The following is a 24,609-nucleotide window of genomic DNA, read 5'->3' as shown; positions in this document are numbered from 1 at the left end:
TGTTTTTGAGCGCACCCATGTAGAAATGTTTCAAAATATGAAATTAAATGATTCCACATTTAGGGACTGTTTGTTATTTATGAGGGACGAGGGCATGGCGCAAAGCGGGTTAAACATGTTAAGTATTTTTTAAACACTGTGTGTTTAAAAACACAGAGTTGTTTTTTTTTTATTTTGATGGAGGGGAGAGACATACAACTTTAAATAGTATTTTGTATTTATTTCAAACCTTTGAAACCTGAGCAAATTGGCTTGATTTCTTAAAAAAAAAGAGAGAAAGAAAGAAAAGACAAGAAAATGGGAAGTTCAGAAAAACTTCAGAAAAAACGACCCCCAAAAAATTATCAAAAAAAGTTTTAAAAAGTACAAGAATATTACCTGCAAATTAGAAAAATCTAAACAAAATAAAAACAGTAAAATCAACAACAATGACAACAAACCTAAAAAAAGGTGCTTGAAATGCTACTAATTCTGTAAAATATTTTTAAATATATAATTATGATAATGATAAATATATATTTTTTATTTTTTTCCCTTGCTTTAAAAAAAATATTTTTCTAAATCTACTAATTTCTTGCATATAGTGTGACATTTCTTGCCAAGTTTCTCATTGACTTTTTCCCCCATATTTTCAAAAGAAAGCAAACTTTGCACAGGATTTTAAGGTTTAAATACTCGTGAGAGCGTGCGGATGCATCACAAGAGAAGTGATGTCGATCCAGGTTTTAAAGAATTAAATACCCTCTGATCACGAGTCCCACCGATGGGTTTGAAAGACACGTTTTCTTTAAAAAGCATTAAAGTTACCCAACAGATCGCAGCCAGAAACTGTAAAAACAGAAATGATTGTCATTTTTTTAATTTAAAAGTAGGCAAAGAAGGCTTCTGTCACCAAAATCATTTTTATCTATGTGCCTCATATAATTCTATGGTTAATAATGGTGATGGGCCATGAAAAAATAGTTTGGCACAAGGAAAAATGTATGAAGCTTCAGAAAGGGTCCAAAAAAAGTAAAGAAAAAAAAGTCAAACCCCAGCCACCCTTCTGATAAATAATATACAGCCCTCTGACACTTGTGTTTGTGTCAATCAAATGATGCTGTCAAAACATGTGCATCATGTGACACCAATGTCAAGATCCAACAGAGGTATATATTTTACCTTGACATGACATGTCATGCAAAATGTATGTGTATATACTGAATAATGTAACAGCACATGTGGAATATTTACATATGGCAGAATATACGAATAAGTTCTTTTTTTTTGCATTTTACATTTGCTTTAGACACTTATATGTATTGCAAAATCCTTCTGTATACCTCAAATGTTTTGAATGCTGTATTATGTAGGATAAAAGCATAATACACTAATAAAAAAAAATAGATTTTTTTGTGAATGAATTGAATTTATTTTTGGAAAAGAGTTCCAATTAGGAGTTTTAATTTCAGACAGAATACCACATATCACTATTGAAATCTAGTTTCAAAATGAATGTTGTTGTGAAAATATTCTTTTTTTCTTATGTTCCCATTCATACCAAGTGAACCTGTACCCTTGTCATTCATAAGGCACCATGAAAGAAAAGGTAGTAACAAACCGTGAGAGTGGTGAAGTGGGCTGTACTGACCTCAAGTGGCTTGACAAAGAAACAGCCTACAATGCGACTAACAATGGCCCATTGTACAGTAACGCTGTTTGGCATACAATGGAGTAAGCAGATGAAGCGGAGTGGTGAGAACAAGACAATAAGCCCAGTGTTGTTGATATGCATACCCCAAACGACACTTTGTAGTTGGTGAAACGATGAAGTAGACCTATAAATCCACTCAAAGATCTCTCTCTTCTTTTTCTGTTTCACAGAAACAGTCCTAATTAGCTGTATTTAAACAGGGTTTTCAATATTACCTGATGATAAAGGGATTATTACAGTACAACAGAAATATCTGGTTCATATATCAAAGAGGGCACTTCTTGAGTGCAGCGTGTCAAAGCCTACAATCTGCTGCATAATCATAAATCTGGAACATATTCGGCATCTTGCTCAAGGGTGCTAATGCAGAGAGGGCGCTTGCTGTCAGAGAACACTAAACCCAAGCTGTCCCGATTAAAAACAGTGCCTTTACTCCACCAAATCTGCTGTCTGCATGCTTTTTATGTCCAGATTTTACCAAACCATGTAGTACCTTCTAATTTTGACTTTATTGACCCATTGAAGAAAAACCCAGTAGAATGTAGATTCCAGTTATGGTCTACTTAAGGACAATGATATGAAAAGTCAGTGTATGTCTATCTACACCACTATTAATTATATGCATCTATATTTAGTTTGGTCCACGGGGTACAAGATTGGAATAGTAATTAAAACACCATATCTGAACCTTGTTAATATGCAGACAGACGACCTCGGGGAACTTGGTTGCTATATGATGAGTTCTGAGCCACAATAAGCTGCATATTAAGATTATTATCGTTTAACAAATTAGTTAGGGTCATGCAAATGATGTGTGGGAACGTGAGAGTGTTACTCTCTTTTAAAGGTTATTTGAGATGTGACCTCAGAAAAACTAGAATTACCGCCTCGTGGTTGTATGCCTCTACAAACCAATCAAGTTGCACTTAGAGTTTACATCCATGTCTGTGATAATAATGATGGTCCACACACATCAGTTCCCTGGCAGAACAGAAGAACTATAAAATCAGTACAGTTTCAAGGTGGACACCCAAGATTAGTGTCACCAATTGAGTATATCGCCAAACGTCTCCCCCTCTGTGTCAGAGTTGGATAATGGCCAGAAAAGTGTTTGAGCAGAATATCATGACGTCATGGTAAAGCTGACCTTTGACCTTTTCTTTTGGATATTTTATTTCATCACTTCCTAATTTTACCCAAATAGACATCTGTGTGAAATTCTGTCATATTAAGCAAACAGATTCTTGACTTATGGCTAAAAACATGTTTTGTGAGGTCACAGTGACCTTTGACCTCTAAATTCTAATCAGTTCATCACTGAGTCCAAGTGAACATTTGTGCCAAATTTCAGGAAACTCCCTGAAGGCCTATTTGATATAACTTGTTCACCGGACTGAGACAGACGCAAGGTCACAGTGACCTTGACCTTCGACCACTAAATTCTCATCAGTTCGTCATCGTACCCAAGTGCACGTTTGCGCCAAATCTAAAGAAATTGACTCTAAATCTCGAGATTTAATGTTCACAATAATGAGTTGCATGTATGGTCACAGTGACTTTGACTTCTGAACAACAAATTCTGATCAATTAATCTTTGACTTAAAGTGGACTTTGGGCTTAAGTGTTAGTATGTATTTTTATGATTATAAATCCTCCATAGTTCGTTAAAGACTCTATGTCTACCTCAAGGAAATACCTGTCTATATATGGCAAAGTCTTAGTGCGTGTAAGTTATGTTTGGCCATGGATGCCTGAGCTGGACCAGTGCCAGTAAATTTAGCAATACAAATACATGCCTCATTCCTCAAAAGAAGTCTAGTACCTGACATGTTAGTAATTGATACCTACCATCTATGTCACAGCACTGTATAAATACTACTGCCTTTCTATGTGATTGGCTTTCTTTGTTTTGTGTCAGTTAGTCTGCGTTTAGTTCCGAGCGCTCATCTTTGTTAGGTGTCTCCATCCTTCAGAAGTAATGACAGAAAACTCATGCTATCATTTGTTAAAGAAATTCCCTCACTGTGTTCCTGAGATATTGTGTCTGCGAGATTGAGATAGACAAGGTCACAGTGACCTTAACCTTTGACCACCAAAATCTAATCACTTCATTGTTGAGTCCATGTGGACATTTGCGCAAAATTTGAAGATATTCACTCAAGACCTTGAAACACTGTGTTAACCAGAATGGGACAGACAGATGGAAAACCCAAAAACATAATGCTGCCGGCCACGGCATAAAGCTGTTCATTATAGTGAACACAAATCGTTGTAATTAATAGAAGGACACCTAGATAGCTAAGGAGCCTTCTGATAGATGCACTGAAGAAATACTGTATTACCTAGTTCCATATCATCTTCTTAAGGATGCATATATGGACAGTACATACAACTGCTATGTGAAGGGTTCACTGCTCATATATTTACGCTCCAGTGCACATATAGTACAGATATTATAAGTGCCGGTCCATTCCATACCAATCCAACATGTTTCCTCCTACCTGCCTTATACTGGGTGGTAAGACAGAATGCTGTTTGTGGGAGGACATACACCTTAACTGTAATGAGGTTACAGCAGAAATCTTAAGACCTGGGCAAATAAACAAAACCATAATAAATAGATACCAATATTTATGCATGTAAAGAAATATAGTTGTTTTGTTTTTTGTATTGGTTAACAGGCCAGTTAAACCAAGTGTTTTGCAACACTGATCATTCCTAATTGGTTCTGATTGTAACATCTACAGAGTAAGGACGATGACACCTCATTTTGCATGACAAAGACTGTTTAACCAGGCCTATTCAACACTAAAAAGGGTTTCCCACACATTCATTTATATGTGGCGGGCTACCACAAATAAAACATCAGCCACCTCAAATAGACTTTCTAGCATTATTTGAATATATATATATATACTGTGTGGTTATTCACTGCACCACATTCTCAGAGCGCCAAGCTTACTATTGCCAAGGATGGGAGCAGAAGAACACCAGGCGCAGTGAAAGTGAAACTAAGCTGTTCAGTACGCTGGGACTAAAAGTTCGCATTCACTCACTCTGCACTGTGCTCCTCCTCTCATCCATTGATGTGACCAGCTCTGAGAAGATCAACTGATCAGTTATCCAACACCATGACTAAAACTGTCGCTTAAGGATAAAAATAACTCATGATGAGTTTTGCCTACGCCGTGTCCACAAAAATGTTGTGAGTTAGGAGAGGGAGAGAAAAAAAAAACGAAGTTAACCGAGATGCCCTTTCCCAGCTCCTTTCATGTCGTCAAATCCTGCCACATGAAGATTGTGATTCTGTAGGAAACACTGTCATATATTTCAACACGTGCTCAGAACAGGCATCAAAATGTTTATTTGTGCATTGGGTAACCACCTAAATCTTACCTTCTGTTGAATAAATAAATCACCAGTCCAACTAGCTGCTAAATAATGGAAACCCCAGGACTTGACCAGACTGTCTTGTGCTACAAAACATTGCACACATTAACATTTATCTTAGATGAAATGATATATTTCTATGAAAAATATTTTTAAAGTTCTTTTGGCTAAGGTTTTATGCTTCAAAAACAAGCGGAGGGACCGTCTTTCATTGCTTTTTTTATCCAACAGTCTATTCCATGATGAGTACAGCTTATAGATCATTACAGGTTCAGCTGACATCGCACCACCTCACATTAATTTTTAAGCTTTTTTCTCATTCAGCAGAGTAAGGATCCCCTCCCTCCTGGATGTGTACGGTGTGTGTTTCAGCTTAAGGAGGTGAGCAGGAAACAAGTTTCCGCTCGGGGCATACATTTCCTCTCCCTTCTGTCCCATAAGGGAGCGTAGTGTCCTATTTCTGGCGAGAATTTTATTGTAAAATTCTACCCCTCCTTCGGCATAATCACGCGAGAGTCCTGCCGCACACCGGTCCGACTTATAGTCCATCCATTGGCCAATGGCATCCGAGGTAAGGAAGTAGGACACGGCACCGAGCCCAAGGGCCAGAACGTTCACACCCCCGCGAAGTAGTGGAGGGCCCGCATGGAGCCCAAACACCTGCTTCATGAGCACGCTGTACACCCAAACCCCAGCCAGGCAGAGCGGGGCAACAGCAGCACTAATAACAGGGCCCCCAGACTGTAAGCGGGCCACTTCTCGTGCTATGGCAAACTTCTGCGCCTCAAGGGAAAACACCAGCGCCTCCTGTAGAGCAGCGCCGGCTTCACTGGTCCAGTCCACCGTTTTGCCGTTGATGAAAATGGTGCGGTTGGTGATTCCCATGGGGTCGTTGGACGTGCTGTTAAAGTTTGCTGGGATGCCAATTTGGGCCCCGGCAAAAAGCCAAGGAACACCCGCACCAACCGGATGGAACCCAAAGGAGGCAAAGGCGGAGAAATTCTTAGGTGAGCTGATACCGTAGTCCTTCAGCACCTAAAAATGATAATAACAAAATGGGGATTTTGATTTTATGTCACTTTTCACTGCACATTGTGATACTCTACTTTTATGGCATTGCTCCCCCTTTAACTATGAAGTCATTATTCTTTGATCAGAACAATAATAACACGTTTGTATTACAATTAATGGTCAGGTTATTGTGAGAAGTCCACCAAATTTCTGTGGGTAGATATTGGTGAATTTTTAAGTTTACAGTGCCATATTGATGAGTTGACAAAGAAATTGTTGTTGCTGTATTGTTCATTGTTCTTCTGTCCACTTAAAGCACTTTTAACCTTATACAAGTCTGTATTTGAGCCTCAAATAAATTACTGTAATGTTATTTTGTGCAATGCCCTTTCAAGTTATCTTGGTGAAATACAGATTCTACAAAAGAAAGTAACAAGTGCCACATCCTGGCCCAATGTAAATGCTCCTACTGACCCTCTCTTTCATAGCTGCAATCTTCTGATGCTCATTGAATGTAACATCTTTGCTTGTTGCTTTGCAGAGGTCCATAGGTACGGAGTGAGCTGAAAAACCCTGTAAAAAAGTCTATTTGTGTCTGTTTTCAGACTCAAGGCAGCAGGTACTATAAATATGTAAAAGCTCAAACTCCATAAATGGCCACGGACCTCTGAAGTAGTTACTCTCACAATCCATTTAGATTATACTGTTACTTCCACTTGGCATTTGTCTCTATCTATGCTATCTTACCTATATAACCAGTGTTTAGACTGATGGAATAAATGTGTTGGAACCAGTTAGTTAGCATTAGAGTAGTAAAAAGTAGTGTCTGGGTTCATATTTTCAAGCTCAAGATAGGTTACTAGGGTGTCCCTTTTCTCATCTTTATTATGTCTCATTGTACTCGCGTCTTTTCATTGTTTTTTAAAATTGTTTTTAATTGGGTTTATTCTTTGTTAAAAGTTTGGACCGAACTGAAGAATCACAGTTGGTAACGATGTTATTTTTTTGTTTTTTTGGGTCCTTTGTCTCATCTGCAAGTAATTGTTCAAATCTAATTTTGATTACAACAAGTGTGATTAAATGTAACCTGACTGGACAACACTACCTGTTGGAAAACATCCTCCAGCTTTTCAGACAGCGTGGCTGGTTCTCCTTTGGACCAGGCCTGATAGAGCTGACGGTAGAACACATCAGGAAAAACATGGTAGAACATGTTGGCTGCAAAGACCCCACCACAGCTCGCAACGAGCAGCGGAGTCCTGTACTTCTGAAGAAACACAGAGTACTTCAGGAAGCGGGACGCCATGTCAAGTCCTGATTGATTTCGTGTCAGTTAGCTGCTGCAGACTTCAGTAAGTGACATCTGTAAAAGAGGCAGACAAATGAGTAAATCAACAGGCTTGTGTGTGTTGTTGGAAACTTCCCTCCCTTTCAAAGAGGTCGTGTGGAATTTCTCTAAAAGACACTTCAGGCAGTGATTTGAAGCTTTGTTGTCTCGTTGAGGGAATATTCTCATCTAACATCACGTCTTTTCTTTGTCTTTAAAGCTCTTTAACTCTGCAGGACGAGTGAAATGACCAATGAATCTCCTCGAGTTTGAAATTATATAGACCATATAAACAGTCATACACGAAATATGAGCAACCTTATTAGGAACTGTTTGTTATTCATGAGAGGGAAGAGGGAGGTGCAAAAAGATGAAGGCATGTCAAGTATTTTTTTAAGCACTGGGAAGGGACTTATGTTTTTTTTTTCTTTTTCTTTGGCTTAAGAGAGCAGCATAAACTAAATGGCTGCATTTTGTATTTAATGTTACTGCCCATATTTAAAGACAACATGCACTCCAAAAACCTGCAGCATGTTGCCTTAATTTGAAAAAAAAATCTCACCATTTATCATAGCCAGAAACTGTAGAAATACATTGATAAATAAATAAAATAAAATATAATGAAAAAGTTGGATTTTCACATTTCCAATGATCCTGGAACACATTATACAGGGAGGATGCTTCCATAAAAAAACCTACAACCAAATCTACAGCTAAATCCTTTTATTCCACATGTCTAATTTAAGTTTTGCCAAAAACAAAGTGCTTGCACTCACTAACCAGTATGCACGACAAAAGATTATTTTTATTTATTTATTTTTTGTCTGTTTAAGGATGTAATCTCCAAGTCTTGACTATCAAACATCAAAGACTACATTTTTTAAAAATCTAACAACTTATGGTGGAGAGAAGGTCATTAATTTTCACCAAGTTACCCAGGGAGACTCGAAGAAAAATATTTGTAGCTTCAGGCTTTTTTTAAATAAAACAAGTCCCATCCCAGCTACCAGCCTCCTCTGATGAATGAACAACAGTCCCTTAGTATCGGAGCTCTCAGTCAAATAAACTGTATTTGACTTTTTTGACCGCTGTCTAATTGAAGTTAGCCTCATTGCACATAACAATCACTAAATGTAGACTTTAACGTCGCTTAAACACTAGAAAACATCGCTTACATGCTACAGCTGTGCCTTTAACCAACTCCACCGCTGCAAAATGACACAATAACAGTGAATTTATTTTGTTTTTTCACATTATTGACCATGTAACGTTACAGCAACCTTAGCTAACTGACCGAATGAGGAAGCGCTCCTGTGGACAAACCGTTTTAGCGTTAGCTCATTCAATTTGAAACATGATGAGGCTGAAAACAACAGCAATTGACTATCTTCATATCAAACACGCAGTTTCTTGTACTCACGTGTTGTCCACATCTTTACAAGGACAGCAGTTACATGATAACTGAGCACCCCGGCCGTAAAGGGATTTAGCTGTCGTTATGGTGTTGCACGACAGTTTTACGACAGCGGTCGTAGTCCGCCCCCCGCTATTGTTATGGTTTATTTAAAACCACGTCAATTAGTGTGATTAATAAACAACTAATAAATGAATGTGCAATGATTTGTAAGGAGCAACTAGCCATTATAATTCCATTATTCAACTGTGTAAGAGGGATTTTAGCTAAGGGCACAATATTTTTTGTAACACTGTATTAACTGTGCAATAATTACAACAATTCTATGTGCAATTTTCTAACTGAGCATCCTATTTTTTCCTCACCAACACGACCCCTGAATGTATGGAACATGATGTAAATATTGTATATATTTCCTACTTTTCTTTTTACTTGTATATATTGTGTTGTGCATAAGTCGCACAATGCACTTTTAAAAAATATATATTTCTAACACTAATATACTAGTTTTGCACATTGTTATGTAGCATGAGGCACATGTTTGCATATTTTATAGGCCTTTTTTCTAACACACTGTACATTCTCAGCATATTATTAACATTTTACATCTATTGGTGTGAAACTGAAGCATTTCATTTTTTTCTCATATATTTTCATACTCTTATTTCTCCTTTTTCCCCATTTTTCTATGCTTTACATTAAAGCAACTGTATCAAAATACAATTTTTCAATTACAATCTAGTATTTCGGATTCAGATGTTATCGACTGCAGAATTCACTTGTTAAGTTCACCCTTTACACAACCCGAAAATAAAATTTACAAGAAAAATTTAAAAAAGAGTTTTGTTGCTTTTGCTCATAAAAAGTAACCCCTTTTCCTTTTTTTACGCACATAATTGGCTTCAAAGTTATGCCTATAAAGATTCTTTTAAGGCACAACAACAGTGTGTCACAGAAATGCAAAACAACAAAAAACATCCTACACATTTGTTCAAACCGACAGCATATGATATAAACATGAAGTGTCTCATTGTTTTGGCTCTTAAAATAACCTTTATACACTTGTATAAGTGTATCCATTTAAGAATTCACCATTCTCTTAGGTGGTGGAGTACGAGTTTTAGTTATTCATTTGTGAAGATGATCTTAAAAAAAAGTATCTTTAACAATTCTTCGCCACAGGGTTTATATTCTGCAATAATCCAAAATCCAATAAAAAAATGACTTTTTGACAAGGGAACCAAGGCTAGGCTAACTTCAGCATCAGCAGACAGAAAAACCTCATTCCTGCGGCACTCTGGAGATTTACTCTCGGCTGAATTATTTTCAACTCGTGAAATTAAATTCCATTGCAGTGTAACTGGTTGTGTCTTGTATTGCGTGTGTTCTGTTTTGATTAAGAGGCCCAGACCAGGATATTGTTATAAGAGATCTCTTTTTATTCTGATAAAAAATTAAATATCAAAATCATCTGTAAATTGCCATTTGTATCATTTGTGCCCCTCTCCTATGGAGCAATATGGGTCAAATATGTTACATACCTGATAAAAAAAGGTAAATAACAAACACTCAAAAAAAAAATGACGCAATACTATATTAATGCACTACATGATAAGTTTAAGCTTTAGTTAGTTTAGTTCAACATGACAGCTAAAATGTCGGGGAAATGTCCCTTTCCTCTCCTGGAGTGCAACATCAAATCTAAGACAAATAAAGATGGGTGGCATTATTTATAGAGGGGTCTATAAAGTGAACATATGGGTACAGAAACTGAAAACATAAAGGTTCCACATATCAACTCTTCAGGCTTAACGTGGCAATTATATCTGTTTAATTATGCAATTATAACACTATTCATTTCTTATGGATATTTTACTGATCTACATACAATATATTACTGCCGTATAATTGACTTTGTTACACACACTACTGAAAGATGCCAGTGCAAGTTGACATGTGATTGGATTGTCATTTTGACAAGTTTGCATGCCTTTTTATCTTATTAAACAAACTTTTGTTTTATACACGTCTATTAATTGTTTTCCAACCTTGCTTGAATCTGAAAGTATACAATACTATGACTAATTAAGGTTGATTGTGTCACGTCTCATCATGAGGCTTCCACGGTCCAAGTGGATTAATGAACCAACACAGTGGCCAGATACGGCGTATCCGGACATCCGGACAACAGTTATTCTAATTTCCTAACTTTACCAGAAATTTGATGACCGTGGGAACCCTGACACATAAACACACTTGCCATTAAGAAAACACAAAAATATCAGAATGAGTCAGCAATATGAGTTTCCTATATAAGAGAATTAGAGAGTTGCTTGGTGCTGTGTAGGGATACGCAGTGTCTTCAGACGAAATGAGAAGTGATATATATCAAATATACTCAGGTTAAACGATTTGCATAAATGACAGAAAAAAGCTGCACGAAATAGCATATTAACAAAATTATAAAAAGAGCGACCTGAGAACACGGCTTCAAATAAACACACAAGGCGGAGCTGTGACGGGCTGCTTCAGCTGTGATGAACCAGCATCACTGGGAGGCCGTATGGCTCTGGACTTGCGGAGTTCACGAAGGCTGACTCGTTTATCATCTCCAGTCGGTTTATCCATGTCTGGAAACATGTCTCCAGAATCTTCATAAGAAATCATTCCTGTCGGCTTCTGGTCGGACTGGATAAAGGTGGAACTGGCAGCGGGGGCTAATGGGTCAACGACTGACTTATCAACTGTGCAGCTGAGGTCAGTGGAGGACACAGACGCCTCCTCGTCATAACCCAGTGAAGCCGTCTGCTGGCCGCTCCCCACCTCAAAGGTGACATCATGCCCTTCATCAGCCATAGTATGGACACTGAGAGTATCTCCTGCTGCAGACGACAAGAAAAATAATTATTACTTCAACCTTAAGGAACACTTTAAATCAACAGCACTGTGAGGAGCTTAAATGAGGCATCCATTAACCCTTTGAATGCAGCACAAAAAAAGTGATGTCGATCCAGGTTTCAGACGCCTTTCACAAGCATTTACATCTTTTAAACCTAGAATTATATGTTACATTTGTGTGCTATATTGCAGCATGGTGTTGGTCCTGTTGCTGCATTATTGTGACTGTCATGACTTGTTGATGGTTATGTATACTACATAAACGGTTGTTATTAAGGATATGTTGTCATACGGAGTTGTGGTGGACGCTTGTTAATCTGCTCCTGTGTAGCTTGACTGTGCACAGGTTTAAGTCGTCCTGTAAAAAAAAGATAAATGTCAACTGTTGTATGTTTCTTTGTCATATTTTTTGTGCTTTTATGTGTTATTCCTGTTGTATTTTACACTTGCTGCAACACAAAGTGCCATCTAGGACAAATAATAAAATTGAATTAAACCTGAGTACCTCTTCTTTCAACAGCACAGAGAAAAGGCCATTAGCAACATTCCTGCGCATTACAAAAAAGTTAATAAACGGTGACAAGAAAATGACCTGAGGAATTAATTATAAGAAAGTTATCCTTTTTAAAAACAAACAAAAAAGCTAGGGTTTGTCCAGAAGATTATAATTATTATAACTTGATATTTAAAATGATGTTACAGATTTTTTTTTTACAGTTTTTCAAGTCCATGTTTTTTGTCCCTAAAAGTAATTTACTTATTACTTTTTGTTCGTTTTGGGGGTCACTTCTTGCTAGTTGCTCATTGCCTTCTTTCTATGTTTTAGAAAGACATAAAGTTACTCTGCAGAGGTTTCAACAGGTTAAATGTGCATGAAAGCAATGAAAACACTTTGATAGGAATTACAAGTCTATCAACATGTCTTTACTTGAATTATGTCTTCTTATACAATACAATTACCTTTTTTAATTCCTCCCTTTAACCCTTTGAAACCTGTATTGACATCACTTTTCTTGCGCTGCTTACAAACACCTTTCTACTACTACTACCAAATTTGTTTGATTTCTTTCAAAAACATGGTAAAAATACACTGCAATAAGTAACTTGTTAAGAAATGTTTCACAAATGGAAAGAAGTTTTAAGATTTAGAATATTATTTTATTTCTTTAAAAGCTAGGCAAAATGTCTCTGGAATAAGAAAAAAGCAAGACAAAGCTATATTTGTGATTACAGTAATTACACATTGAAATTATGTTACAGAATAACTGCAGTTTTTGAGCTTTTTTTGTTTGTTTTTTAACCTTTTTTTCTGGCACTTCAGATACTTTTCTTGAAGTTTATATTAATTTCTTGCAAAATTTGGGGTAATCTGGGCACTTGCTCATCGCCTTCTTCCAACTAATTTACTTAGGTTTCAAAGACCTGAGTGCCTCTTTAGTGCACTAGCAGACAACAACAGATTCACCAGCACAAAGCAAAGGAACAAATAAATGATTAAATAAATAAAATACATACTCCCAAACAGTGCACGAGCGTCTCTTTGCACACCTCGCGAGCGACAGCTCTCAGAAGTCACGTGGGGATATGTGGAGGGGGGCGTGTCTTAGCAGCTGTACCCCGGGGACCAGAGAGCTGAATAACGGCCCGTCACCGACACAGCAACAAGTGTTGAGTGCGCAATGTCTCTGCAAAGCGGCCCAGACCGGATAACTTCAAAAGCTTTCTTCGTGTAATCTGATTAAAGAGTTAAACTGATTTTAGAAAATCTTCCATCAAGTCTCTTCATTTGAGTAACTTAAGCCACCCTCCCAACGAGTTCAGCGAAATTCTGATGCAACGTACCTGATAAACCAGAACAAAACCTCCGTCAGTCTCCAGATGTGTAACTCGAGCCCCTACACAAACTAAATGACACAGAAATATGATTAACGTACTTCCCCATAAGTTGAAATTAACAGGTAAACGTATTAATGTAATTTATTGTTTAAATGGAAATTCTCATAACCAGCATGCAGTTTACCTCGTGCGTGGCGTAAAACACGAAAGTGAGGAAGTACTGACGTGAATCAATGGGACCTGTATTTATAGGGGGGGATTCACGGAAGTGAAAACGCGATTCTCTTACATTTTTCACAACTCTGGAGCCTTTACATGTCAGTTATTATAATTGACATATATTTTGTAATGTTATGACATGACTATTATTTTATTTAGATCCCCATTAGCTGCAGCAAAGCTGTAGCTATTCTTCCTGGGGTACAACAAAATTATACATACAATAAAGAACAACAAAATACCGGAAAAACCTTATCCGGCATGGAAAAAAAACCAAACACACAAAAAAAGAAACACTGCAGAGAAAAACATTTAAAAGCCTTTCAAAATAAAGCAAAATGAAACGTTGTGACCTTTATGCTTCAGTTTATCTAAACATACAACAGTCTGTCCTTAATTTACACGTACCTACAAAACACACACACACACATATATAAAAGAATATATAAATATATATACACACACACACACACACACAATATCACAACATTATGTAAGTATATAATATCCCACATTATATATATATATATATATATATATATATATATATATATATATATATATATATATATGTTACATATAATATCTTATATCTTGATTTCTTCTCTCAGTATACCACATAAAACAGTATGTATCCTTCATACACACATACGTACACAAACATATACACAGATATTTTCTCATACGTCCTATATCTTATATCAGAGGACTAATGGATATTTTTTCTATTTAGCACACTTTTCCGCTACATAAGGGACCGTTTGTTATTTATGAAGGGGTGGCATAAAAGGGGGTAAACGTCAAATCATTTTTAGTCACTCAGGAGGGACTTGTGTTTCTTATTTTGCCTTAAGGGAGAGACCCACAACTTTGAATGGTTGTATTTTTTGTATTTATTTTAAATATTTTTTCATTAAAAAATGCCCAAATTACACCATTTATTAAAGCCAGAAACAGTAAGAAAATAAATGATCATCAAATTTCCAAATATCCATCAGTCCTTGAAAAAAAAAAATTATTTTTATGGAGGATTTGCATTTTGCTTAAGAAACTGGCTGTTTGTTTTTGTGATAACTTTTGCTGCTGTGCTGTTTGCTGGAAAGCGAGCAAAAGAAAATGGTGCACACCACTTTGGAGACCAGTGTTTACATCACAATGACCTCATGGCCCATAAAAAACACAAAAAAAAAGTCAAGGTAAGACACAGAAGTGATAAAAGTCATTAAGGCTAAGAAAAAATATTATATTGTGAACATTACCATCCATGTGGCTATTATCTCTCAACTACCATGACTTTTGACCAGTTGGCCAATGTTTTTTTGGGGGGTTTTTTTGTCAGCTGGAATGAGTCCTGAAACCCCAAAATTTGTTGGCATTTTACCATTCCCAGTTCCCTTATCTTAAAGTCAATTAGTTTTCTAAATGGGTTTTTGTTAAGATGCCTGAAATAATGTTAGACTTACTATAGGGTGGATTATTTTCAACTCATCTTTATTTAAATTCAATGCAGGGTAACCGGTTGTGTCTTGCACTATGTGCATTGTGTTTTGAAGAAGAGGCCCAGACAGATATCTTTAGAGGTGATCACGGTTTATTCTGGTAAAATATTAAATGACAAAATCCTCTGTAAATTGCCATTTGTGTAATTTGTACCGCTCTCCTTTGGAGCACAACAGCAAAAAGGGGCAAATACATTGCACTGAACAAAATTAAAACAGATCAAAACCCTGATTAAAAAAATGGTAAATAACAAAAACCCTTTTTCAAATTGCACAGTACTATATTAATGTACTACATAATAAGTTAAGGCTAGCAGATAAACTTATAAATGTAGTTCAACATGATGGCCAAAACAGAGAAATTTCTATGACCACAATGTCCCTTTCCTATCCTGTGGAGTGTAACATTAAAAAGAAAAAAGGTGGGGCCATTATTTATAGGGGGGTGTACAGAAACTGGAAACCTAAATGTTCCACATAACTCTGGAGGCTTAATATGTCACTTAAAATGATTCAAACAGGTTGTGTGTTTAATACTTCACATTACTAACGGATATTTTAGTGTGCTCTATATACTGCTGCAGTATCGACTTAGTTACACTCACGTTCCTAGAATTTTACAAAATTCTGGGTTGCAAAATCACACTTTCAGGGTTCCCACACATTTTCAAAACATTTACACTACATTTTAGCCAATTTCCAAGACTTTAAGCACTACAAAGTTGGTGATCCTATGTCGGGATACGGCCATACTTTAGTTAACACGTATTTTATACTTATGGTCACTTCACAAAATTTCAAGGGTACCCACTTTTTTGGGGGGATAGAGACTGAAGATCCTATGGAGAGATGTCAGTGCAATTTGACGTGAGATTGGATAGAAATTTTGACAAGTTTCCATGCATTTATTTCCAATTTAAAAAACTTTTGTTTTTTTACACCTCTTATAATTGTTTTCCAACCTAACCTAAAAGTACAGAATACAATGATTAATTAAGGTTGATTGTGTCACGTCCCATCATGAAGCTTACACCATCCAAGAGGATCAATGACTCCGCGCAGTTGCAAGATGTTTCCAGAAATTTCATGTATGTGGGAACCCTGACTCTTAAACACACTTGTCATAAAGAAAACACAAAAAGCAGAGTGAGTCAGCAGTAGGAGTTTCCTATATAAGAGAATAAGAGACCTTCTTGGTGCAGTGTATTCGCAGTGTCTTCAGACAAAATTAGGTGTCTTATACATCAGAGTATACAATGCAGGTAAGTGAGGAATGAAATGGTGAACAAAGCAGCACATTACCATAATCATAAAAAGAGCGGCCTGAGCACACGCTTTTAAAAGAACACACAAGGCGGAGCTGTGACGGGCTGCTTCAGCTGTGATGAACCAGCATCACTGGGAGGCCGTATGGCTCTGGACTTGCGGAGTTCGCGAAGGCTGACTCGTTTATCATCTCCAGTCGGTTTATCCATGTCTGGAAACATGTCTCCAGAATCTTCATAAGAAATCATTCCTGTCGGCTTCTGGTCGGACTGGATAAAGGTGGAACTGGCAGCGGGGGCTAATGGGTCAACGACTGACTTATCAACTGTGCAGCTGAGGTCAGTGGAGGACACAGACGCCTCCTCGTCATAACCCAGTGAAGCCGTCTGCTGGCCGCTCCCCACCTCAAAGGTGACATCATGCCCTTCATCAGCCATAGTATGGACACTGAGAGTATCTCCTGCTGCAGACAACAAGAAAAATAATTATTACTTCAACCTTAAGGAACACTTTAAATCAACAGCACTGTGAGGAGCTTAAATGAGGCATCCATTAACCCTTTGAATGCAGCACAAAAAAAGTGATGTCGATCCAGGTTTCAGACGCCTTTCACAAGCATTTACATCTTTTAAACCTAGAATTATATGTTACATTTGTGTGCTATATTGCAGCATGGTGTTGGTCCTGTTGCTGCATTATTGTGACTGTCAGGACTTGTTGATGGTTATGTATACTACAGAAACGGTTGTTATTAAGGATATGTTGTCATATGGAGTTGTGGTGGACGCTTGGTAATCTGCTCCTGTGTAGCTTGACTGTGCACAGGTTTAAGTCGTCCTGTAAAAAAAAGATAAATGTCAACTGTTGTATGTTTCTTTGTCATATTTTTTGTGCTTTTATGTGTTATTCCTGTTGTATTTTACACTTGCTGCAACACAAAGTGCCATCTAGGACAAATAATAAAATTGAATCAAACCTGAGTACCTCTTCTTTCAACAGCACAGAGAAAAGGCCATTAGCAACATTCATTATTATAATTAATTATAAGAAAGTTATCCTTTTTAAAAACAAACAAAAAAGCTAGGGTTTGTCCAGAAGATTATAATTATTATAACTTGATATTTAAAAATGATGTTACAGATTTTTTGGATCGACATCAGATTTCTTTTGCTGCGTTCACAAGCATTTCAGTCTTTTAAAAAGAATATAGTGGTTTGATTTCTTTTGAAAACAGGGGAAGAAAGGCAATAAGCGACAAAAAAAATCCTGCATATGGCAAAAATTTGACAAAATTTACCTAAAATAAAGCTTTAAAAAAAAACAATCTTAAGAACATTATCAAAAAACGAGGGATAAATGTCCAGAAAATTATTATTATTAATACTTAATGTTTATGTATTCAAATTATGTGACAGATTTTTTTTTTTTTAACTTTTACCATTTTTTTACAGGTCATTTTCTTGTTTGTTTTTTTTATGTTTTTCTTTTTTCACTTCAGGTAATGTTCTTGTAAATTTTTTGCCATTTTTTTTACTCAGGTCATTTTCTTATAACTTTTTGCTGATAATGTGGGTGTCAATTTCGAATTTGCTCATGTGTCAAAGAATTAAATGTGCATAAAAAACTAAAGGAAAGACACAGGCCCAACAAACACTTGACAGATTGAAACTACAAGACCATCAACTTGTTCTCACTTGATTTAGGTTCTTATTTAACTCTTTTAACAGTCACACAAAGAAATGCCTTTGCAAAAAAACCCCACACCATTATAGACCTTAGAATGTGTTAATAAAATGCATCATTGTATTAAGAAAAACACATTTCTCTGGTGTAATGCATTGTAAAAATGGCAAAACTTAATGTGACATAATAGAAATCTGAAAATAAAAGTAACTTCATACAATAAACAAAAATAATACAAACAAAAATGAATCTAGTAAAAAAAAAAATATATATATATATATGGTAAAAAATAAAATACTGTATCTAGTAACAAATCAGTTTAAAAATGTATGCCAAAAAAAGATCAATACAAAATAATAAAAAAAAGAATTGAAGTGCAGCACAATCAAAATACTTAAATGCATCGTATAAAAACAACTGTATAAAGTGAAACTTGGTTTTTGCTAACTTTTTGGTAAAGTAATTTGATCCCTTTTGCTCCCTTTAATGCCTTGAGTGTCCCTTTTAATGCATTGACTGGTAACAACAGATTTACCAGCACAAAGAAAAGGAACAATACAAGCAGTTAAACAAATAAATTACATACTTCAGAACAGTGCACAGTGCAAAAGGTCTCTTTGACCTTTTGGAACCATGAATCTATCATAAATATAAAAATTTGGAATACCTTGTGAGCGCACGCCCTTCCTCAAAGTCACGCGGGCAGAAGCAGAGGGCTCATGTAACGGTTCGCAACAATACGTGTAGAGTGCGCAGTTTATTTAGCAGCGGCCTGTACCATATATCTTCCGTTTACTTTGATAAAAGAGGTAAATAACAAATAGTCTGTCATATAAGTAACTTGAACAACCCTCATATGGAGTTCAATTGCAAAAAGGTTTATATTAAACACATAAAAACAACGACAACGTACCTGATTAAACCAGAGATAACAAACCCTCCGTCAGTCGTCAGTTGTCGTAATTTGAGCCCCTGCACATATTAAATGACACAGAAATGTGTTTAACGTACTTCACTGTGATTTTAAGTTAGCAGGTTAACTTATAAATGCAGTTTATGAAGTTTGACAGAAAGGCTAAAACGCGGAAGTTTCCATAACTGCACATCGCTTACCCCTCTGTGGCATGCTGTGTGGCGCAGATACAGAAGAGAGGCCCAGCAGCTGAATGTGGGAGCAATGGTGGGTGGGATTATTTAAAGGAGGACTCACGGAAGTGAACATACGAGCAGGGAAACTGCGTAACTTACTGGCAGCTTGAAAAAAACATCATTTTTATGATACATTTTAAATTTATGTTACAGATTTTATTTATTTTTTTTTTTTTTACCACTTTTCCAAGTCTTGTTTGCCTTGTTTACATATTTATTTTTTACTCCTTTTTTTGTTATTTACTAAACTATTTTTTTAAGGTAATTTTCTTTTTCTATTTTTTCTTGTACTCTTTACTAAATGAGGCCATTTCCTCTTTCATTGCACATTGCCTTCCTCCTATGTTTTTGTTTTTCAAACCAGTTTGCTCAGGTTTCAAGGGGGTCATGTGCATGTAATGTATTTTTTCCAGCAATAGGATTAGGAGGGATAACCACTATGTTGTTAAAATGTAAATAAGCATTAAGTTTCCATACATAATAAATTCATAATAAAAAGTTCAAATGTTACAAATCCATGGTTTGCCGAAATCTGCAATGCAAACATTTATTCTGGTTGACTGGGTTGTAAATACCCAAGGAGCTGGAAAAAAACTGGAAGATATTTATGTGTATTGGAGAGGAGAACGGAGTGACTCCTTCTCTGCACTGTACCAACAATGCATGCAGCAGCAGAGCACCAGTTTTACACTAAAATCTGATCACCCACGAGTTCCCATTCCAGATGCAAATGCTTTACACTGGCATTGTGGAAACCATTTCAAATCAATATTTGTTTCACTTTAAGAAAGACAGGAAGAAGAACTATGTATTTGAAGCTTTGCTCATTCATGCATTTATGTGCTGCTGGGGATTTGCATACAGTGTGAATTTGGAGTCTGTCTGAAACTTGCCTTAAAGATGTTACTCTCTATGCGGTCACGCATTCCAATGAAAAGAATGAAAATAATAAAATATTTAGCGGAGCAATCATAACCTATAAACTATAATGAAAGCTATAATGCAATCTGCTAGTATAATATTTTACAAATCAGTGACTTTGTTTAAATTACTTCTTAAAACCCATTTTTACACACTTGCTTATATGTGATGTGGCTTATTTTAACTCAACTATTTTAATTTGTCTTCTAATTGATTATTTTATTCTATCTTGATCGCATTTAATTTAAATAATTTTTCTTCTTTCTAATATGTTTTTGCCCCAGATCTCTTGTTTAAGTCTATTTTATCTGGCCTTAGTTCTGCAATATTCTCTGGGTCTTGTAGTTATATTGCCTCTGCAAGAAATCTGTCCTGCTTGTGTTTTGCCTTGTTTGTCAAAGCACTTTGTAAAGTTATTTTTATTATTATGGGGATGGCAAATTGCAAGATTCGCTTCTTAATGATCAACTATGAGATGCATCAACCACTTTTTTTTTTCAGGGAACAATTGAACAAAGGTGACCTTTGACCTGCGGGGCAGCCTGAGCCAGCCAGAGCCGATATTAAACAGGAAATGCATTCTCTTGCTAAAATGATTCACTTGAAATAAATGAGAGAAAAGAAAATATTTGGGGAGACGTGCAGGTCCAAATGTGCTTTTATGTGGAGATCGAGAGTTGGGATTAGTATTCCCCTGTTGTTCCTTGACAAAGAGACTGAGCTTAGATGAGTGTAACACCTTTCTGATAATCATACTGCATTGCCATTTTTTATGTAGGACATTTGAAATTGTATTTCTTGGCTTGAGGAAAGTTTATGAGTTTTATAAATATAAAACCTCCATGGACCAAAACCTCAAAATAGAAAGAAAGTCATAACTGATGTTATTTGCATTGTGAGGTGTCCTGTCACCATTTTACAGACTTTGGAGGCTGCAGGCATTTTTTTTTTTTGCTGCAATACAGCAAATTGCCACTGGGGGAAAAAAGAAGCAAAGCTGAGCTAATTTCCTGGGGGCCTGCACACACCACCATGCAGCTGATTGAGTGAAACATGCACACAGTCCCATGCAGATTAAAAAAAAAGAGGAAGGGATGAATGTGTGTATTTGCTGCTGATCTGTAATGATGGCTGATTTCCTTTGAGGAGCTTTATGTGGTTACATGCCTTTGAGCTGTTGTTAAATTTTAATGGTGCTGCTGAGCTCTGTGCTTGTGCACAGGATGCAAATGAAATCTGGAAGCAGGTACACAACAGCTGATTTCCATGCACTCACTGGCTGCACATGGCGGTGCTGTGGTGGAGGAGGAAGTGAAAGTTGTGCAGTTGCTTAAGACAGAATAAGACTTTTGTGTTTTAGACGACTGCATGATTCTGTGGTGACCTCTAATTACAATATTTAAGATCAAAATTTGCGACTGTTGAAACAATAGAAGTGTTATGTACTCAGGGTGTGTTCATCGACATTGGACCTGGGATGAACTCTGGTATTCTGAAGCTTAATACATTTGGTGCTAGTGTTATAGTGGAAATCTACCAGGGTGGGGCAACCTAACATCCTTTTAGATCGATGTGCAAAGATCTACTGTGTTGGGAGCTTGTTTTTGTTTTTTTTTAATTTCGTTTCAAATTTAATCCAAAAGACTAAAGCAGGCTGGAGTGGGTATACTTTTTATGCAAAGACCATATGGGACCCAAATAGTATTTTTGCACAGTTTAGTCAATGTGCTCCACATCCTTATTAAATAAGTTAAGTTAAGTTGTTAGCCGTGCCAAAAGTGTTTTGGTGTTTAAACACACTTTTATCAACAAATTCTCAATAAAAGGTCTTCAGTTGTCTCTTTCACTGTGGAGAATTTGGTGGTTGCAACAGCACAAGAACAGCAATACAGATGGATAGAGAAAATACATAAATAAAAGGGGCATGTTGCAAAATTAGGTGAGAAACGATATAACGTAGAGCGACAGTGGTGAGGTTACTAGGAATAATGATGCAAAATCAGTGCAATATATTAACATAACAGTATAAAATGGTTAATTATGATAATTATGAGATATGACAAAATGAGGTGAGAGGTAGTAACATAGTAGAAGATTTTAAGCATGAAACACTTAATTTCCTGCATTCTGGTGAATTTTTCTGCACCAATGTCTTTAATTTTGTTTAAAAAATAAAAATAAAGTTAAAAATAAAAAACCTCCACTATTTTCATGCTTTTTAGGGGAAGAATATCTGCAGGGAGGACAACAGGGGATTACCACTCCCTCAGGGGAATGAGACTTTCTGAAAATTTGCAGGAAAACAATCCTGGCTGGCACTGGATGTTAAAATGATGTTAGATAGACGTTCAGCTTTTCTGTTGGACACATGATAAATTTTGATTGGAATGATAATCTGGTATTATAAAATGTCTAACAGCGTTAGAATTTCATGTTGTGTGGGCAATGTTGGGTTTGTTCTCCATACCTGATGACTAAATGTCATTATTCTATGTCAAAATGATGTCATTATATATCACTTGGAGGTTGTTGGACTTTGGTTACCCAACACCCACATTTCCAACCTAAATTTGAACAAATATCAACATCTAAAGACGTTGATGGCCAGCTGGGATAGGGGCCACTGTGTTATTTAAGTTATCCATTCTAACAAAAAGCACATTTTACTCCCTCAAACCCTCATCACTCTCTGTTCATTGAGATCAGTTTACTTCTGTCCTTACAGTATATCTCATGATACGCTTCATTTCACTTGTACTTAAAAAAAACAAAAAACTTTCGTCACATTAAAAAAATCTAATCTGGACACTATACAAACTAAAGTCTTACAAAAAGGGGAATAGATTATTATATTAATTTCCATATTACCTGTAGAGTGATGATGCTGATGTAGGGCACACAGTCACTGAGAGGCACACTAATCTGGCCAAACTGAAAAAAATCATCACTCTGCAGTGTATGTGTGTGCACCCATGTGTGTGTGCATATGTATTGTGATCAAGTCAGACGGTCTGATTCTAGTGAAGAAACAGCTCACTACTGTCTCCATGGAAACAGTTGAGAGGCGATGGAAGCGTGTGTCTCTGTGTAATGTGTGTAATGTGTGTGTGTGAAGGGAAAGAGACTGAGAGAATCCCCCATTCTATTCTATTCTATTCTAATCTATTCTAATCTATTCTATTCTATTCTATTCTATATAAAATAGAATAAGTAAGTGCACAAATACAAGGAAGTATTGTGTGCTCATTTATTGTTATCAGTGACCTCTTGCAGTGTTGCTCTTTGGTCTTTTGCATTTGAAACCAGGCTGAAGGGACCCTGTTGAACTCAGGTTGGAGTTATCAGTCTGAGCACCACCAGCACCTTTCATTATATTTAGTAAACCAAACCTGATTTCAGGCAAGCATTCTGTCTGATCTTTGGAGGATCCAAAATGTGTTCATGTGTTCAGTCAAGTGGCGAACAAGTTTTTTTTCGAGGGCAGTGTCCTGTGCGTGGAGGTCAAGGAGGCTATTTGCAGTACATTGACGTGCTTTGGATTTGCTGTGTGTTTTTCTACATATACACACATACTGTGTGTCTCTGCATCAATACTCTCACACACACACACACAAACACACACATAGACGTCACTGGTGCTTAATGATCCATGACACTGAATGCCGATTCGCAGACGAGATGAACACTGCAGCCTTTTGATGTCCTTTAAGAGAAAATCAGCACTTGTGCAAATTCTATAAATATTCCTGTGAGAATAAAAACTTTGAACTTTGGAATGATTATGTCCTCATGTGACTGCAGAAAGACTCTCTACCTGACCCTGTCTTCCAAACGCCAGCAGCGTCAGAAGAAAAATGAGGATTACACAGGAGACACAAAGCAATCAATTCTCAAATTAAGATACCATCAACTTGTCGTCCAATCCAGTGGAGTGACCTCTCAGTGAATGAATAAATCAGTAACCCGGTCAATCAATTCACCACCTCTTGATTGCTTCCTATAAGTCCTCCAAAGCCTAAATCAATATGTCCTTACGTCAAACAAAGCAAGCTTTGACTCCCCGATGGATGTACTGGAAGAAGAAATTCATGCATCATTGCTGAATTGTTAAAAACACACTGTACACATACAGTTTACTTGTGATTTACTATAAAATTTCAGAAAAAAAAGTCTGATAATGCAGTGTCATATGAATTAAATGTATAAGATTAATTTTCCAATTATAGACAAAAAAACTTCTTGATGTGTGGATATATGGTGAACATTCTGTTTCTATGACTTGTCCCCACTATTTAGTTTTAAA

General features: G+C 36.6%; 2 protein-coding genes across 5 annotated transcripts; both read right to left on the bottom strand.

Annotated features, from left to right (window-relative positions):
• Nucleotides 1–5,034: 5,034 nt before the first annotated feature.
• tmem177 (transmembrane protein 177) lies at nt 5,035–8,958 on the bottom strand. 2 transcript variants are annotated; one of them, XM_042494927.2, is made up of 3 exons: nt 8,842–8,958; nt 7,200–7,457; nt 5,035–6,118 (listed from the first exon to the last, which is right to left on the bottom strand). In XM_042494927.2, exons 2-3 carry the CDS (start codon nt 7,398–7,400, stop codon nt 5,387–5,389), a joined length of 933 nt encoding a protein of 310 aa, XP_042350861.1. In that variant the 5' UTR covers nt 7,401–7,457; nt 8,842–8,958; the 3' UTR covers nt 5,035–5,386. The 2 variants fall into 2 exon arrangements, with proteins under 2 accessions (XP_042350861.1, XP_087939150.1); XM_088083024.1 differs by having other exon boundaries at nt 8,716–8,847.
• A 1,295-nt stretch (nt 8,959–10,253) lies between these two features.
• Nucleotides 10,254–19,440, bottom strand: LOC121965889 (uncharacterized). Of its 3 annotated transcripts, none has more exons than XR_015777614.1 (6): nt 19,350–19,440; nt 19,150–19,208; nt 13,754–17,016; nt 13,576–13,637; nt 13,249–13,418; nt 10,254–11,717 (listed from the first exon to the last, which is right to left on the bottom strand). XR_015777614.1 is itself a non-coding variant. In XM_088083023.1 (2 exons), the coding sequence occupies exons 1-2, from the start codon at nt 19,360–19,362 to the stop codon at nt 16,625–16,627; spliced, it is 405 nt and encodes a 134-aa protein (XP_087939149.1). In that variant the 5' UTR covers nt 19,363–19,410; the 3' UTR covers nt 15,362–16,624. The 3 variants fall into 3 exon arrangements, 1 of the variants encoding a protein (XP_087939149.1); XR_015777615.1 differs by having other exon boundaries at nt 13,754–17,013; XM_088083023.1 differs by lacking the exons at nt 10,254–11,717; nt 13,249–13,418; nt 13,576–13,637; nt 19,150–19,208 and having other exon boundaries at nt 15,362–17,016; nt 19,350–19,410.
• Between the last annotated feature and the right edge of the window lie 5,169 nt (nt 19,441–24,609).

This window comes from Plectropomus leopardus, chromosome 10 (assembly GCF_026936395.1).
Source record: "Plectropomus leopardus strain MGB_pleo_1.0 chromosome 10, ASM2693639v1, whole genome shotgun sequence".
Taxonomy (NCBI): domain Eukaryota; kingdom Metazoa; phylum Chordata; class Actinopteri; order Perciformes; family Serranidae; genus Plectropomus; species Plectropomus leopardus.
The sequence above is the reverse complement of the archived record's forward strand: the minus strand, read 5'-3'. Positions and strand labels throughout refer to the sequence as shown.

Coding starts and splice junctions, on each gene's coding strand:
- tmem177 (XM_042494927.2), bottom strand. CDS start 7,400: ATGGCGTCCCGCTTCCTGAAGTACTCTGTGTTTCTTCAGAAGTACAGG. Junction 6,119..7,199: donor TGGAGGATGTTTTCCAACAG/GTAGTGTTGTCC, acceptor TATCATTTTTAG/GTGCTGAAGGACTACGGTAT.